At 37.3% G+C, this 18,487-nt stretch overlaps 1 protein-coding gene across 1 annotated transcript in view; it reads left to right on the top strand.

Moving 5' to 3' along the window:
• The first annotated feature begins 748 nt into the window (after positions 1–748).
• PAPOLG (poly(A) polymerase gamma) overlaps positions 749–18,487 on the top strand; it is a 30,630-nt gene continuing 12,891 nt past the window's right edge. The window contains exons 1-9 of the mRNA XM_080924285.1: positions 749–881; positions 3,824–3,985; positions 5,301–5,367; positions 9,819–9,900; positions 10,115–10,224; positions 11,357–11,410; positions 13,006–13,117; positions 15,343–15,432; positions 17,934–18,072. Coding sequence (XP_080780411.1) covers positions 865–881; positions 3,824–3,985; positions 5,301–5,367; positions 9,819–9,900; positions 10,115–10,224; positions 11,357–11,410; positions 13,006–13,117; positions 15,343–15,432; positions 17,934–18,072 — 833 coding nt within the window. The 5' untranslated portion in view covers positions 749–864. The remainder of the gene's footprint in view (positions 882–3,823; positions 3,986–5,300; positions 5,368–9,818; positions 9,901–10,114; positions 10,225–11,356; positions 11,411–13,005; positions 13,118–15,342; positions 15,433–17,933; positions 18,073–18,487) is intronic.

Genomic DNA, 18,487 nt, shown 5'->3' with positions numbered 1-18,487 from the left:
TACTTTTATCCTTTAACATTTAAAAATTGGTCACTTTCTCCCTCGTTTTCACCTTCGTAATCACACAGCACATGATTTTCGCTATTAGAAAATGCGAGGTTTGGGGGGGGCGAGAAACGTGGAAATCCTTGGGTTTACCCTACGGCTAACTGGTAGCAATTATGTTCAGCATCTCAGCTAAATGCCACAAAGTCATACATCGGAGCTTGGAGGTGGCACTGCGAGGGAGAAGGATACAAGTTAAGATGATTTATTTATAAGTTTTCTTCCCTGGAATGGTTACGTTAAAGTCGGTCGCACCTTCTTGGGTGTGATGCTAAGCGACAAAAATCTCAATGTGCATTGATTACATCTATGATTTTAAGATGTGGAATAACGGAAGCGTTAAAACGGTGTTAGGGAAAGCGGTGGTCTTTTCTAGATGCTTTTATTGCAACAAGGGAAAATTGGCAAATAACCTTCCCAGAGGTTTGCCTGAATTGACAATCTCACAGACCGGGGTGACCTGACACTGAGAGATGCGTTTGCTTCAAGTGTATACACTTGAGGTGGGCGGGCCCCAGGAGCTCAAAGCTGGGGGTGTGGCCGAGGGCGGGCCCAGGGCTCCAGGGGCGGAGCCACGGAGGACGAGAGGCAGCTTGGGAAGCAGCGCCATATTGGCGGCGGCCGCGCTGTATTGTCATAAATAGAGCCGGTTTCGTGGTGTTTTCACTACTCGGTTGAATGCCTCGTCTATAGAGAGTGGGGAAGTGAGCGAGCAAGCGAGCTACAAGCGAGCGAAGGGAAGTGGACAGAGGAAGGAAGAGAGGGCAAGAATAGGACTCCAAAGCGAAAGACACTCGCTGAAGAGAGACGCAGGAAGCGATGAAAGAGATGTCTGCGTAAGTGGGGGCGGCGGTTGAGGGCTAGGTGGAGAGGTGCGCTGAGGTGGGCAGCCCCGCGGCTTCCAGCCGCTGCGCCTCGCATCCTGTGCAGCCGGCCGGGACCTCTGCTTTCCGCTGCCCGCCACTCCGCAAGGGCACCTCCCCTAGCCGCGGCTCACCTGGCCGCCTTGCGGGGATTGGGGAGTCGCCGTCAGCCCCCCGCCGCCCGCCTCTGAGGACGCCCCCAGACCAGGTTGAGGGGGAAAGGCGCGTGTGGCTGAGGAGAAAAACGGTCGGTCACTCTCCTGCCCCAGCCTTGTCTCAGCCGTCTGCTCCTGTCTGCATTGGCGCATATACCATCCCCCTGCCTCCCCTCCTCCCGGCCGGACCCGCTGTCTTTCAGGTCTTTCGGAAAGGGACTGACCTAGCGGAGCCCTTATGTTTGCGGTTGCTCCTAGGAGAAAGGCTAAACCCCCTACCCCATTCCTTCCCACCGACCCACAATATCTACCGGGCTCTATCTAACCCCTGCTCACACTTTGATAAGTCAGAAGCAGTTTCTGTTCTTGCCAAGAATTTATTAGAATTTCTTACCTTTCACTTTATCCGGAAATAATTTAAATGCACAGGAAAACAAAAACACTATTTATGTAGCCACCACCCGGTTTTTCCCAAAGACTAACATGGGGTGTGTTCTTACCTCTTTAATCTTTCCTCTTTCTTTTAAAAGAAGTCAAGCATTCCAATACATCTGAAGACTCGCCTATCCCTTTTCCCGTTCCATTCACGATGCTCTTCCTAGACCCCTGAGTACTGAATTTGGTGTTTCTTGTTGCTGCATTCTTAATGTTACTACATATTCCCGTGTCCATAACCCATTGTGGTGGCTTTAAACTGTTTATAGGGTATTATCAGTTGTTACTCTGCAGACTGGTTCTTTAGAACATGTTCTCTGTGACCTTTCTTATGTTAATATTTTCATTTCTATTTTTTTTATTAACTAATGTATTCCATATATAAACACGGCCCCGTGTAGTACTTTTAGTGACTATTTTGGGTTATTTAAAAGTTCTTTATAGAATGTCAATAAACATTCTATTTACCTGTCTGTACCTGCAGTAAGGTTTCTGTAAGGTTTTTTCTTGTAAGTGACACTCAATAGCACTTCTTGAGACCTATTGCTCAGAGTCCTGTTGGGATTGATTATGTGACAGTCTGTCTGTGCCATGTATTTATCACACACAAACCTGCCCAGACAACCTTCTCTCTTAGATAGGTAGGTAGGTAGGTAGATCTTTAAGGAGAAATACAACTTGAAGTAATTAATTGAAATTTTGTTTGTTCTACAGCAAGATAAAAATGGAAGAGAGATTAAAGTATTTTTTAATACTCCCTTATGTTTCATTGAGTCATTTTAAAGGTATATAGCCTGTTTGTTGAGATCATGGTCCATAAGGTCCAGACTCGTCATGAGCTTGCTTCTGCCTCTACCTCCAGACTGCTAGGGTTAGACCTTGAGCCACCAAACCTGGCTAAGCTATCTTCTGTACTATCTTTTCTTTCTCCCCATTCCATAAAACCTCCAGCTGAAAACCATGTGTTAGTCTGTGGACTTATAGTAATAAGCCACTGTTGTTCTGTTAATTCATTTTTGGTTCAGAGGTGGGATGCAGGACCCTACACATGAAACAGTCTGTCTCTGCGGTATATCTCCAACCCCAAGCCAGCTTTCAAGCAGTTAAAATGCAAAAAGAATTAACCGCCGTTATATTTTTGTGATGTTTAAAATTTGAATTAATGCACTTGTACATAATTTATACAGTGATTAGTTTAAAGTAATTGGCTTGTCTTTCCCATATACTGATTATATAAATATGTACGCTGTAATTTATTATTTATCATAGTTGCCCTACTGTACTATAGAATATTAGAATTCATCTTAGAGCCAGGCATGATAACACAAGGCCAGTCTGGTAAGTTCCAGGACAGTTATATAGTGAGAGCCTGTCTCAAGAAGAAAGAAATCCTAGTGTCCAATTATAACTTTCTTCGGTGAAAAGGTGTTGCTATGTAGCCCAGGCTTTGTACTCAGATTCTTCTACTTTAGCCTTCTGAATGATTTAAAGAGCTAATTTACTCATTAAAAGACTGCCTTTTATTTTGAGATTATATTCTTAATATTAGGAATAGTTATTTGTGCAAATAAAGAAAGGTGGTTAGGTTGAAAGTATATACTAAATTTTACTTTTGCAACAAAATTTACCCCACATCTTTTAGTCATAGATGTACTTAGAAATTCTGTGGTGCTTTATTCAAGATTGTAATTTTATATTGGCTAAGGGCAATTAAGGATCACTTGTATCCTTCAAAATCTGGTATTTAATGTAAAGAATTTGACAATAATTCAGTGTGAAAATGGTATGAGTTCCAGTCTAAAATGAAGAGAATTATAACTACTGAGCCATCTTTCCAGCCCTTAAAGTTTCTTTTTAAGGCTAGATTTTCTATCTCCTAGAGACCTTGTAAAGGGATGTTTTGTTCCCTTAAGGTCGGAAGACCATTGTTTTACTAATAGTGTCTTTCAAGTGGTTGACTGCTTTTCAAAGATTCCATAACCTAGATGGTTCTGGACTTAGCCTGCAGGGAATAGTAGAGGGAGCCCTAGTGTAGAGCCTCTTCGGGCTCTTTGCATTTGAACTGAGTGGTGTTGATACAGTTGGCTTGATGCCTATACTTACTGCTTTGGGCTTGAAAAGACATCCAGATCCTAGAAGCTGGAAGCTGTATGAAAAACACTTCATAAAGACAGAGTGCCCACCTTTCCTTTTTTTTTTTTTTCTAATGACTTCTCTGGTAATGTTCCACAAACTTTTAAGGTAGCTTAAATAACTTAAGAGGTTCAATGTGTCTATATGAAATGATACTTCAAATTTTTTAACTATTTTCTTTTTCTTGAACAGAAACACTATGCTGGACAGCCAGCGTCAACAAAAGCATTATGGAATTACCTCTCCAATTAGTTTGGCATGTCCTAAAGAAATTGATCATATTTATACACAGAAATTAATAGATGCCATGAAACCATTTGGAGTATTTGAAGATGAGGAAGAATTGAACCACAGGTATCTCATTGAAACTATACAATATTTTTACAGTATACTGTTTAGTTACTAACTAATGCATTTGAATGCAGTGATCACTGCCTAAGTGTATAAAAATGCTTCCCCCAAAGGAAAATCTTAGCTCTCTTGGAGCTTAAATGTTTAATGTGGATTAGAAAAGGAAAGTAGCAGTCAAATGAGTACAATGGTAAACACGACTAAGTACTGGTAGGAAAAATAGATTTGAGGGTAGAAGTCTTCAGAGAAGACCTCACTGAGAGAAAGGGAACATGTGGATGTTTAAAGGAAGTGTGTTCTGGGCAGAAAGTCTAGGGTGAGTATGTAGTTGGTACATTTGAGGGTAGGAAGGAGCTTAGGACAGGGGCACCTTGTAAGGCACTTATAAGATTTTTAGAACTTGAACTCATTAGGGTTTTGAGAAGGGAATTGGCATGATCTGATTCGTGTTTTAGCAGTTGCTCTGGCTGTTGTGTTGGGCATAGTGTAGAAGGGCAGAGGGGTTGGAGGACAAGAGCAGAAACGGAGTGAGAGTTAAAGGTCACTATAACAACCTAGGTTGGAAATACTAATCCCTGCAATCTGAGGATGGCAGTGGGAATAAGTCGTGTAGTCTTAAAGGAAGGGTTCTTTTATGACGAGAGAGGCAGTTTCCGAAGACGAGTCCAAGATTTTCAGTGCCTGCATCTTACTGGATGGGACTCTATTTTCTGGGGAAGACTGAGACACAAGAAAGTTTGGAAGAATCAGGAGATAGTTTTCTATTTATAGGATGCCAAGACTCATCTCTTTTTTATTGTTATTTTTTAATGTGATTGTTTATGCCATTGGTTTTAAGCTTAATAATAATTTAATAAGTTTAATAACAATAAGTTTAATAATTTCAAACTGCATTAATTACTGTCTTATAAAAATTAGCTGGTAAATAGCTTATCTATTTTAATTATAGAAAACTTCATGAGTACCAGAGAGAGTGCTAGTCTCTAGTATCACAGTAAATTGATGTAATTCTGTTGTAGAGCAGAGTTGACAATTTAGTTTGTCTCTGTAGCCTGATTGAAGGTAACTTGGTGATTTATATTAGGTTTTTTAATTTTTGAAGACAATTCAAAAACCAAATTATTATCATCACATTATGTCTGGCATTATTAGATCTCTCAGATATGCTGTGTATCAACAGATGTGATAGCATGAGCATATATACGATATCGATTTAACGTAGCATCAGCAGTGGGCTTCTACCTATATACTTCTGTCTTTAATGTTGTTTAGTTTTTGTTTTTGTCCTAAAAGTTTAAAGTTCTCATCTTTATTATAGGCTGGTTGTTCTTGGTAAATTGAACAATTTAGTAAAAGAATGGATTTCTGACATCAGTGAAAGTAAGGTAAGATTGAAACTGCATAGAATTAATTCACTGTTTCATATTTTAGCCATTCATCCTAGCAATGATATGATAGAGTCAAATTATCTGAAATACTTTAAAATAGATTCTGCATTTCTGAATAATATAACCTTAACAGTATATTAGCTTTCTGCTTTTGTATCCTTGGAAGGATGCTTTTTGCCTTGCTTGCAAAGGGCAGCTTTCTTTTCCTTTGTTGTGATTGTCTTTTTGCAGAATAGTAGTATGTGCCAGATTGTAAGCAAATGAAATACAAGTTCAGTCCATTAGTTTTGACTTTCATATCCTACAATTACACCAAAATCTTTATAGAAATATTTTTCTTTTAAATAGGTATTATAATTTTGTAGCTTGCCATTTTGGTTTATAATAAGTTAGCCACTGGCTTCCAAACTGAATATCAGTAACTACAAAAACAGGCTCTCTGACATATTTGGGAATAAAGTGATCTAGACAACTGGATTACTAAGTAAATGAGGTTTTTAACCCAGAGTTAGCCAACTGTAGTCTATAAAAATGTTTAGTTTGACTCATAGGTACCAGGCTAGAATTTTCAGTTTAAGAAGATTTTACTTAAAAAGCCAGACTTTACATTTACAGTGTATCCCATCTGACACTGGGCTTGCTTTGGAGAACACACAGGATTAAATGAGATCAGGTTCCTGTTCTCCAGTGCCTCATAGCCCCCAGGATCTCTCTCTTCTGTCACATGGTGACTACCATTTATTTGTGTTTCCTGTGTTGAAATTTAATTGCACTTGCTGGACCCTCCAACATAGAAGTTTGCAAGTCCTAGTTCATACTTGTGCAGTGTCTTACTCATGGGACTTACCTGGTTTTCTGCCTTTTAGAGGGTTTTGGATTGTGCGTTTTCTTTGTTGTTCATGAGTGTTTAACTGACTGTAGTAAGATGAGACTGGGCATGTTCAACTAGGTGGTAAAGGTTTTTATTAGTTAGCTTCTCATCCTTGTAGCTAGTTCCTGAAATAGACTACTTAGGAAGCAGAGATTGAGCTAGAAAACAGCATCGCAGGTTCGGGTCCAAGTTGAGGAAGCTCTGAAGTTTGGAGCTGGGGTGGTAGTGGGAGGTGGGGCAGCAGAGGGCTATGACAGGGGTGGGGCAGGGTCAGAGCAGTGTCACACTCCATTTTCTTAATAATTTCATAAAGTCATTGTTTCTGATAGCTGAGTAGTACTCCATTGTGTAAATATACCACAATTTTTGTATCCATTCATCTACTGAAGGACATCTGGGTTCTTTCCAGGTTCTGGCTATTATAAATAGGGCTGCTATGAACATTGTGGTGCATGTGTCTTTATTGTATGTTGGAGCATCTCTGGGGCATATGCCCAGAAGTGGAATAACTGGGTCTTCAGGTGGTACTATGTCCAATTTTCTGAGGAATCGCCAGACTGATTTCCAGAGTGGTTGTACCAGTTTACAACCCCACTAACAGTGGAGAAGTATTCCTTTCTCTACATCCTCGCCAGCATCTGCTGTCATCTGAATTTTTGACCTTAGCCGTTCTGGTTGGTATGAGGTAAAATCTCAGGGTTGTTTTGATTTGCATTTCCCTGATGGCTAATGATGTCAGCACTTCCGTAGATGCTTCTCAGCCATTCGATATTCCTCAACTGAGAACTTTTTGTTTAGCTCTGTACCCCATTTTTTAATAGGGTTGTTTGATTCTCTGGTATCTACCTTCTTGAGTTCTTTGAATACCTTGGATATTAGGCCTCTATCTGATGTGGGTTTGGGAAAGATCTTTTCCCACTATGTTGGCTGCTGTTTTGTTTTCTTGACAGTGTCCTTAGCCTTACAGAAACTTTGCAATCTCATTAAGTCTCATTTGTCGATATTTGACCTTGGAGCTCGAGCCATTGGTGTTCTGTTCAGGAAATTTTCTCCTGTGCCTCTGTGTTCTAAGGTTTTCCCTACTTTCTCTTCTAATAGTTTCAGTGTACCTAGTTTAATATGGAGATCTTTGATCCACTTGCATGTGAGCTTTGTACAAGGAGATAAGAAAGGGTCTATTTTCATTCTTTTGCATGCTGAGTGCCAGTTGGACCAGCACTATTTGTTGAATAGGCTGTCCTTTTTCCCTTGAATGTTTACAGCTCCTTTGTCAAAAATCAAGTGACCATATATGTGAGGGCTCATTTCTGGATCTTCTATTCCATTGATCCACGTGCCTATCTCTGTACCAATACCATGCAGTTTTCAGCACAATTGCCTTGTAATATAGCTTGAGGTCAGGGATAGTGATTCCCGCAGATATTTTCTTATTGTTGAGGATGGATTTCGCTATTCTAGGTCTTTTGTTATTCCAAATGAAATTGCACATTGCTCTTTCCAACTCTATGAAGAATTGGGTTGTAATTTTGATGGGGATTACATTGTATCTGTAGATTGGTATGCGTAAGATGGCCATTTTTACAATGTTGATCCTTCCAATCCATGAGCATGGGAGATCTTTCTATTTTCTGAGATCTTCCTCGATTTCCTTCTTTAGAGATTTGAAGTTCTTGTCATACAGGTCCTTCACTTGCTTAGTTAGAGTCACACCAAGGTATTTTATATTGTTTGTGACTATTGTAAAGGGTATCTTTTTCCTAATTTATTTCTCATCATGTTTGTCCTTTGAGTAGAGGAAGTCTATTGATTTGTTTGTTAATTTTATATCCAGACACTTTGCTGAAGTAGTTTATCAGCTGTAGGAGTTCTCTGGTGGAATTTTTGGGGTCACTTACATACACTATCATGTCATCTGCAAACAGTGATGTTTTCACTCCTTCCTTTCCAATATGTATCCCTTGATCTCCTTTTGCTGTCTAACTGCTCCGGCCAGGACTTCCAGTACTGCGTTGAATAGGTAGGGGGAGAGTGGGTAGCCTTGTCGAGTCCCTGATTTTAGTGGGATTGCTTCAAGTTTCCCACCGTTAAGTTTGATGTTGGCTGTTGGTTTGCTGTATATTGCTTTTATTATGCTTAGGTATGGGTCTTGGATTCCTGTTCTTTCTAAGACTTTTAACATGAAGAGGTGTTGAATTTTGTCAGATGCTTTCTCAGCTCTAGTGAGATGACCATGTGGTTTTTTATTTTGAGTTTGTTTATATGGTGGATTACATTGATGGACTTCCGTATATTAAACCATCCCTGCATCCCAGGGATGAAGCCTACTTGATCATGGTGAATGGTCCTTGCAGAGGACCTTGCAGAGGACCCTGTTTTGATTCCCAGTACCCATTTAGAATGGCTCATAGCCGCCTGTCTGTAACTCCTCTTCCAGGAGAGCTAATGCTCTCTTCTGACTTTCACAGGGACCAGACACATACATGTCGAACAGACATTCATACATTTGGGGAAAACATTCATACAATAAAATGAATTTAAAAAAACTGGATAGTAAGGAACTGATGGGATAAGAGAGTGAGCATTCAAGGGAGAGACGATGATTAGTGATGTAGGAAGAAGGTTAGGTCATGAAATAACTGTTTAAACTTGAGGAAAGGAAGACTGTAGGAGCACATGGTGGAGATTTTTACTAGCAAGCCCAAGAATTGTTACTTCAGTAATTGAGAAAAAAATGCACCTTTATGCACTGGCTCATAAAATAGAATAGGTAAGTATTTACAACAGTAAGAGAGGACTAGGGGCAAGTGTGTAATTTAGGATAATTATTATAAACTCCAGAATAAGGTGAGTAGGAGTTGAGAAGCAGTATGTGAGAGATGTACACTAAAAATTTGTAAATGAAACTGGGTATGGTAATGTTGGCTTATGATCCCAGCATTTGGGAAGTATAGACTGGAATGTTAGAAGTTTGTTTAAAGCCAGTCAGGGCTACAGGGAACCCTGTCTCAAACACAGAAAACTCACCCATTAAACAATAATGATGATACATTGAGACAGTGACGCCATTAGAGAACAGAAATAATGAATTAGAAGGACTATATGGCTTTTACCATAGAAGAATATTTTAAAGCATGGTTATTAAGTAAAGCAGAAAACAAGAACAAATACCTAATAAGTACTTGGAATTGGCTCTGGAAAGAGGTTAAAAACGTAGCTTTTTAATTATGATACAGTCAAAGAAATAAAAGTGAAGTCTTTCCATTTGTTCTCATAAAATATTCCCATCAAGAATGACCTTACTCTTGAAGAAGGCTAAAAAGCTAAGATCAAACAATTAAATATGCATGTGACAAAACTAAAGGGAAGACGGGGACTGGCTGAGATTTTTGCTGGAGCGAGCTGCAGTTTATTAATTTGATAGCTATGTTCCTTAAAGGAGCTTTAAAGTGCCTTTACACATCTCTTAAACAGGATTGGCAAATGGACAGTGTATCAGTTGTGTAGTAAGAGACTAAACTTTTATGTGCTCTTTATGTAAAATAACTTAAATGATTGAATGCCTTTTGTTTTATTTTAGAATCTCCCACCTTCTGTTGTGGCTACTGTTGGTGGTAAAATTTTCACATTTGGGTCTTACAGACTTGGAGTACACACCAAAGGTAACTACTTTTTAGTTATGTTCTAGTGATAAAAATTTTTAGGAAACTGTTTTACTTGTTCATAGTTAGCAAGTACTGAACAGCTCCTGTATCTTACTACCATTAATAAATATTGTTAGCATTATCTTATACTCATCTTTCATACCTAGTTCTGTTTATGTGAACTTTAGTGAAATATAATTTATCATTCTTAATAAATAATTTATTTTTGTAGGAGCTGATATTGATGCACTTTGTGTAGCTCCAAGACATGTGGAAAGATCAGATTTTTTTCAGTCTTTTTTTGAAAAATTGAAACATCAAGATGGTGTCAGAAACTTAAGAGTGAGTATCCTTGGCATCTAATAGTTTGAACTTAGAAACAACTATAAAAACAAGGGCTTAGGATCATTGAAATCTCTTACATTGCTGTCTCTTGTTAATATCAAGCATAGAAATCATGCACATGGATTTTATAGGTCTATAGACATACCTGTAGCTCTGAGATCTCAGTCAAGCATCAATCTGATCTGTCTGAGCTTTGGTTCCTGTCTATAAAAGTAGAGAATTGGTGATAACGTTCATAAGATAGTTTTGAGGATCAAAACTTTTTTAAAACTTTTTTAAATTTAAAAATCAATGCTTTTATTGTAATTGTATTCAAGAAGAAAAACCTGCAAACATTCAACTGCAATTTGAAAATGCCTGTTGTCTCTCCTTATGTGCTGTGTTACAGAAGTGACATGATGTAGTAATTACCTTTCTGTTACTTCTTATTCAGTTAATAGAACGTTCTCCCAGTGTAACACTGTATCAAACAATAAGGATTGGGAATATGGAAAATCGGGTACATTCTTCTAGGGAAGTTAATTTTAACTTTAAAGTTTAAGTGTTAATTTTAGGGGAAATTAATCACTTTAATTTTCAGTATAGTAGAGTAGTTAATAATGTATTGGGGATCTAAAATTTATGTTCTCTTTTGACACAAAATCAACAGACAGCATATCAGCTTGAATGTAGAAATTTTACATTCAGCATACTTACATCAGAATAGCATGCTAAAATAGTCATTGAATAAATATACTTTGCTTATTAATTATAATCTAATAACAAGGCCTTTTAATGAAAAACATGGTCAGGTGCTTTCACTTTAATGACAGTAGCCTGTCAAATTCTTTCTCCACTCAACTCTACCAACATCAGTTTGAAGCTGAAACATTATCAGCCAATGACCTTGAACCTTTGATCTGTCTCCTGAGTACCAGGACTATAGGACTTGGTCACCATACATTTTACACTTAATACTTTTTTAAATAATCAATTTTCAATTTAGACTCCAGAAATAATATCAGCGTAGCTCTGCTTCCCAGTTTCTGACAGATATTCTTAACAGGAATTCAATAGCAGGCACAGGAACTGTGTGTAACCTAAGTAAAAGGCTAGCCTGTGGTTACTTGTTTGTCTTCCTCTTTTATAGGCTGTAGAAGATGCTTTTGTACCGGTTATAAAATTTGAATTTGATGGTATTGAAGTAAGTGCTTAATATATTTTTAATCTTATAATTGAAATGTTTAACCTGTAAGTTTTGTTTCAAATCTGACGCAGCTTGGGCATGTTTTATTTGGCTTGGTTTTGGTTTTGGGCTTAGGTTTTGAAATAATCTCACTATGTAAGTCTAGCTGGCCTCCTGAGTGCTTGCCTGGTACTAACCATGGTTTAAAGAATTAAATAGTAGCCTTCTCCCCTTCTCTTGGTTCTCTTTTGACCACTCATTGTGGAAAATTTATAAACCTCCATTTCTTTCCTCATGCTTTTTGTACACAAACTTTCTCATTCCTATCATCATCTAAAATAATTACACTATTATAATTTTGTTTGGAGCAGTGTTCTGTTTACATTATCTTACAAACAGTTTCCAAAGCTCGGTACTAAGTATACTGACTTACTAGAATTCTTTTACTCTATGACAGTTGTTTCCCTTGGGAGTTAGTGACTGTTAGTTCTGTTTGGTAGTTATACTGATGTCTAATTTAAAGCCACTCTTCTGTGGTTGTCATAGTTAGTCTCTTTTAAGACGAGAGTCATCAGCATCTTGAGAGAAAATAAGAGTTGGTTTTCTTTTTATCTTGCATACTTAACACAGAATTCATAATTTTGCTGAGTGGTCATTCTAGGTAGGAAATGATATTTTATGTCCTCTAAGGCCAGAGTTTTCTTGTGGCCTCTGTACTGCAGAAAAGCATATTACTATTTTGACTCTTTCTTTGTGTATATGGTCAGTTTTGTCTTTGTTTAGTTGTTTTTTATTTTGTCTTCATACTTGTAGAATTCATGATGATAATATGCTTTGGTTTGTGTTTTTAACTGATGTGCTTGGCATGCAATAGTCTTCTTTTAGACTGGAAAGGCCTTCAGTTCTTGAAACTTTTATTGAGTTGTTTTGGATTTCGTGCCTTTGTTAACACAGATCTTTTTATGAAATCCTAACATTTATGTGTTGAGTCTCCAGAGAACATCACTTTAAAAATAAATAAATAAAACCACACACAATTCTCATTTCTTTCTTAATTAACCATCTTAATATTTTTATTCTTGTTTTTTTCCTTGTCTTTCAAGCTTTGTAATAATATCCTCTGCCCTGTTTATTGATTTATAAAAATATTAATTATATTTTCTAAATGTTCTTTTAAATTTATTTATGTATTTATTCATAGCTACCTGTTTTTGTTTCCCAAATAAAATGCTTAAGTCTGTTTTCTTAGGTCACTGGGTCTGTTAGCATCTGCCCACCTGCTTTCCAGCCTCTCTGACTTGTGCTGATGATTTTCTTGTCTTGGTTTCCTAGTGGGTTGTGCCATAATTCAAAAAAACTAAACCAAAACCAAAACATTTCTTAATACCTCAATAGAGTTTCAAGAGGGAGTAAAAGTAAATGTGTGTTGGTTCCTCCCATGTTTGTTTCAAGATGTGCAGTGAGTGTCCGAATTAGGTCACCTACATAGGCCTCCTGATGTTTTAGTAGACTGTCCAAAACTAAGAATTGGAACCTTTTTATTTGGAGTTGGGGTTGGGGAGAATGGACCAGGAAAAGTTAGATCAGTCTCTTTTCTTTATCTCTTTCCAAAGATTGATCTGGTCTTTGCAAGACTGGCAATACAAACCATATCAGATAATTTAGATTTAAGAGATGACTCTCGTCTGAGAAGCCTTGATATCCGGTGCATTCGAAGTTTAAATGGTAAGTTTCTATAAAGAAATCTTAGATACTTGCTTGAAAACAGTTTGGCAAATAGAGCCTGTGGTTGTAGACAGTTAAATGATCAATGTACTTTAAAGATTGTCCTGGCAGCAGCAGCAGGGGGAGTTCCTCACTACCTGCTCCAGTGTTCTGGATTCCTGAATGAAAGACACACATACAGCTTTACATTTTAATATGCCCTAAGCAGCTCAATGGTAGGACCGTTCACAAAACTCCACACAGCACACTCTCCCCTCTGATATTCCTGAATTACTTACTAAAACCTATATTCCGTCCTGGCTGCCCTGGCCTGCAGCTCTCTGGAGCCACGATCCATGACTCTTCCATGTTGGCTGCCTCTCTGTCCTGTACTTCTGTCTGATCTCTGTGCTTCCCAGGCATGGCAGTTTTATTCTTTCTCTCTCCATCTCCTTCCCCAGGAATCCTAAAATCTTGCCTGTCTCCCTGCCCAGCCATTGGCCACCTGCAACTTTATTTACCAGTCAGAACCAACTGGGGTCAGAGACCCTCAGCATCTTACATGCGGAATTCTCGTGCAATTTTGGGAACCCAGTTAACATAATACAAGTATTAAACCAAATCCACAACAAGAACCTTTTGTGGAATTGTTAATGGACTATTTTAAGACCCGAACAAACTAAAAAACTTGAGACCAGCATGGAGTAAGCTCAGTGTTAGAGCACAGGCTTTGCATTTCATCACCAACACCAGAAATTCTAAATGATTTTCTTCATAAAAAATAGTATAATTAATTATTTTTAATATTCTAAAAAGCCTAACTTATTTGAAAGGTTATGTTTAGAATTGTGGTTCATAAACATACTGGTCTCAGAAGCCCTGTAAACTTAAGATTTATTAAGAACTCCAAAATATTTTTTATTTGGATTATATGTCAGTATTTACCATAGTATGAATAAAAAATGTTTAGGATTCACTAGAAATAAAGCAATTGTAAATTAATAATTTTATATATATAATAAAAGCAGATTACCCTACCTGCTTCTATAGTTAGTGTATTATCTAGTATCTTGTTTTTGTTAAAATATAAAAAGTGGAATTATTCTGTCACATTAATATCTAGTGATCTCTCTTATCCTTTGAATGTACCTTTTTGCCTTTGCCTGGTTTGTTGTTGTTGCTGTTGTTGGGTTTTTGGTTTTTGGATGTTTGTTTAACTACAAACATACTCTGGGTATTTGGAAAATGTTAGTTCACAAAGTTATTTTTATCTTCCAAATGTTGACGCAGATTTCATTATAAAATGGGTTTTAAATTATATTGATTAATTAATATTAGCACCAGTTCTGTCATGAGATTCTTTAAAGTATTCACAATAGTAGATAAAAGTGATTTATAATTAATTTAACTTGAAAACTTACCTCCTATCCACAGTAAATATTATCATTGTTTTTCTTGAGGCAAGGAATTTAGTTTATTTTTCAGAGGCTATCTACCGAATAACATTTTTATCTTTAGTCATAGTTTCAAGCAACCCAGTACTCCTGGAAAATAAGGCTATTTTAGTGCATAGCTGAAATCACACACACCTTTTTCCTTTGAGAGTAGTGAGGTGTTTCCTACACTGTGCTTGCCAGCACTCCATCAACACAAATGGTAGCACACTGAAAATGGTGAGGAAAGATGGAGCCTTCTTATAAAAGTAAGTTTAGCCTCACGGGTTCTTCAGGTTTGAGAGCCACTGATTTATATTTTTATTCTCCTTCCTTTACATGTTTGTTTGTTTGTTTGAAACATGGTTTTTCTGTGTACCCTTGGCTATCCTGGAACTCACTCTTAAACAAGGCTGGCCTCAAACTCAGATCTACCTGCCCCTACCTCTAGAGTGCTGAGATTAAAGTCAAGCACCACCATATCCAGCGTAGTTTGTTTTATGTAATGTGATAATAAATTACACTCCTTTGTGGAAATGTTTCTAAGAAGAAAGTTTTCTAATTTGGAGGCATTGTGATTAGATCAGATGTAAGGAACTCAGACCCATCTGTTCTTCAGCATTGGAGTTTACCCCCATGGTCTTTCGATCCCTCAAAAGTAAAAGACCTTTTCATGTGTGTTTCAAAGTTTTAAATTTATCCTGACTTAACATTCAGATTTTAACATTTGAGAGTCTGAAGGTTAGGAGTCCATTTGAATTAACTGAGTTTTACTCCTTAGTGAAAAAAAAATCAATGTTTTGTCTTTTTCAGGATGTAGAGTTACTGATGAAATTTTGCACTTAGTGCCAAATAAAGAAACTTTTAGACTTACCCTAAGAGCAGTCAAATTATGGGCAAAGCGTAAGTATCCCGTGTCTTTTATAAAACTCCAATTTCCTGTTGCCAGTAATTGAAACACATATGAAAACTCTGATCTTATTGATGTTTTTGAGGGTTGATGGTCTGTAAACTTAGAAAAGCTGTTTCTCAGTTTCTTAGGTGTAGTGGCATGTGAATCTCTGAGTGTGTATGTGTGTGTCTGTGTACACATACACATACATATATATGAGAGTGTGAGTGTGTTTGTATATAACTCCTAAAATGCCCTCTGCCTAGTTCTGATCTGATATAGGACATTCCATATTATTTATAACTAGTCAGACACTGCTTAAGAATGGGGATGTAAGGACTGAAGCAGTAGCTTAGTGGTTAGAGCACTTGTTGCATGTAGGTCTTAATAACACAGTGCTAAGTACTTTGATGTAGAAAAAACCTAGACATAACAACATACAGCAGAAACACAAAGTATGGTCTAGATGAGATACATATAATAAATGGAAATTGCTGAAGTTGATCTGAGTGAATCAGTGAGTGATTGTGAATGTCTGGGACATTTATCCACTTATAAACTTTTTGACTCACTGACTTATAAAAATTTTTTTCTTCGATAATATATTTAACTTACTGTATTTTTTTAAAACTTAAGTTTTTAGAGGTTTTTAATTCCTTTGTAATAACACAAATTGGGCATAGTGGCACACCAATAATTCCAGTGTCCAGAAGGCTGAAGTTGGAGGGTCACATATTCAAGGATAGCAAAACTTAATCTTAAAAAATAAAACCCATTCATGCAGACAGAAGATGGCTCCCTCCAGTGTTCCTGGTGCTCAGTGCTGAGCATGATCATGGGAGCAGCTCGTGAGTTAGAAGCCAGCTTCCTTAGCTTCCTTTCCAGTACAGCATTGCTCTCAAGTCTCTTGATTTTTCTTTCTGGTGTTGGCTTTCCTCTTACTGACTCTTCAGCTGCACATCTTTTCATCTCCATTATTTTAATTTTAAGAGACTGCCATTATGGATGTGGTTGTTCCTTGCCTGGCACCGTCATTTGGCTCATGACTACACTGAGCAGTACTGCACTTCAGTACCAGGTTTCACATATCCTAAAACGCATCTCTCCATAAAACTTTGATTATGGAAATGCTTTATATGGGATTGTCAAATCCAGTTAACTCTGTGACTATTGGGACTTTTGAAATGTCCAACTAAGGAACTGCATTTTTTAATTTATATTTTATTTTATTGACATTAAAATTAAATAACTTCTAAGAAAGGTAAAATAATGTTCATTTAAAAAATTTGTCACATATGTCATATTATCATTCCTAATAGCCAAAGAGTCAAACAAATACAAGTCACATACTCATACTCTGATGAATGAATATAAAAACATGCTATATCCTTACTGTCAGATACTATTTTGCAATAAAATGGAATGCAGTACTGGTAAATGATATAGCATAAATGAATGTTAACATCACTTTAAGTGTGAAAGAAGTTACCTAAAAGTCAACATGTATATGCTTTGATTTATAGGAAAAATAGTTGCTTAGGTCTCTAGGTTCAGAGAAGATAGTGGTGTGACTGGTTAGGTTTCTTTGGATTTGATGAACTGTCCTAGACATGATTGTAGGGGTTGTACAACTCTGAGTATACTAATAGGTGTGTATGGTTTAAATGAGTCAGTCTTATGGCATGTGAAGTTTGCAGGACAGGACAGCCATATGTTGCTTGTGGCCACCATATTGGACAGTGGAGGACATAAATGAGTTTAAGCAGGCGAGTTTTGTCTGTGGCCTTAAATAGTCAGGACAGTGTGATTTGTATTGAAAGGATAGCATGAACAGTTTGTCTCTCCTTATAAACCAAAGACGGTATTTTTTTAGTTTTTACGTGCATAGTTTTTATATTTAACATGTCTAAACTGATATTTTTGTAGTATTTCGCTCTCTCTATGTGGGATGTAAAATAATAATAGCACATTGTATAATAAGGGCATATTAATATTAGGCTTAATGAGATAGGGTAATAGTTTTTCATAGATTTCTATAAAAATATTCATTTCACAGGTGAGTCTGATATTATTGGTATATTCTTCACGATGGAGATTTATCTAAATCTGTGAAATACTGATGTTTGTTGCCAGTTTTATGCTTGGTTTTAAAATACTCCACGTATATGATTGTCAGTGAAATGTTCTTTTTACCTACTTACCTACAGATTTCTTTCCTTCTGTTTATTTACCTCTCTAACTCCAGATATGTCTGGGGTGTGGGGGCAGAGGACTTAGGAATGGTTCCCGTAGAGTATTCAAGAGTTGGCAGTAAAGCAGGGAACTGAGGTCCTAGTACATTAGGAAACAAAGCAGACCAGAAGTAGAACAAGGTTTGCTGACTGACTCTGAGCCTAGTGTTAGGACACTGGAATTATTTCAGTTTTGTGTTCCGTCTCATCAATGAAGTTATACTGTTATATTTCAAGCATAGTAGATCTGAATAATAATTAACAAATGTTTGTATCCCTAGGTCGCGGTATTTATTCCAATATGCTGGGATTCCTTGGTGGAGTCTCCTGGGCAATGCTGGTTGCCAGAACTTGCCAGCTGTACCCAAACGCAGCAGCCTCCACTTTAGTTCACAAGTTTTTCTTAGTTTTTTCTAAATGGTAAGCATATGTTTTTTGACTAATAATTTCTATGAATGTATAAAAATTTTTTTTTTTGGAATTTTTAGAACTATATCCAGGTATAGTGGTTTCTGCCTGCAATCCGAGCACTTAAGAGCTTTAGGTAGTACCATTGCCATGAGTCTGAAGACAACCTGGGGCTCCATAGTCTATTTTAGTCCTAGCTATAGAGACCTTAAGAAAAGAAACCTATGCTTAGATACTTGTGTTATTTTACATTCATTAAAAGCTTTAAAATGCATTTATCCGAGAATGGGGCGTCTAGACAGCACTCTTTCCTTTCTTTGAATAACTGATGAATAAAACTGTAGATACTTATGAGGTGCCCATGATAGTTTGGTAATGTGCATTAAACAGTCAGATCAAGGTTAGCATGTGTGTCTCCTCAAACCTT

This window comes from Micromys minutus, assembly GCF_963924665.1.
Source record: "Micromys minutus genome assembly, chromosome: 1".
NCBI classification, from domain to species: domain Eukaryota; kingdom Metazoa; phylum Chordata; class Mammalia; order Rodentia; family Muridae; genus Micromys; species Micromys minutus.
This window is presented reverse-complemented; position numbering and strand designations above follow the sequence as displayed.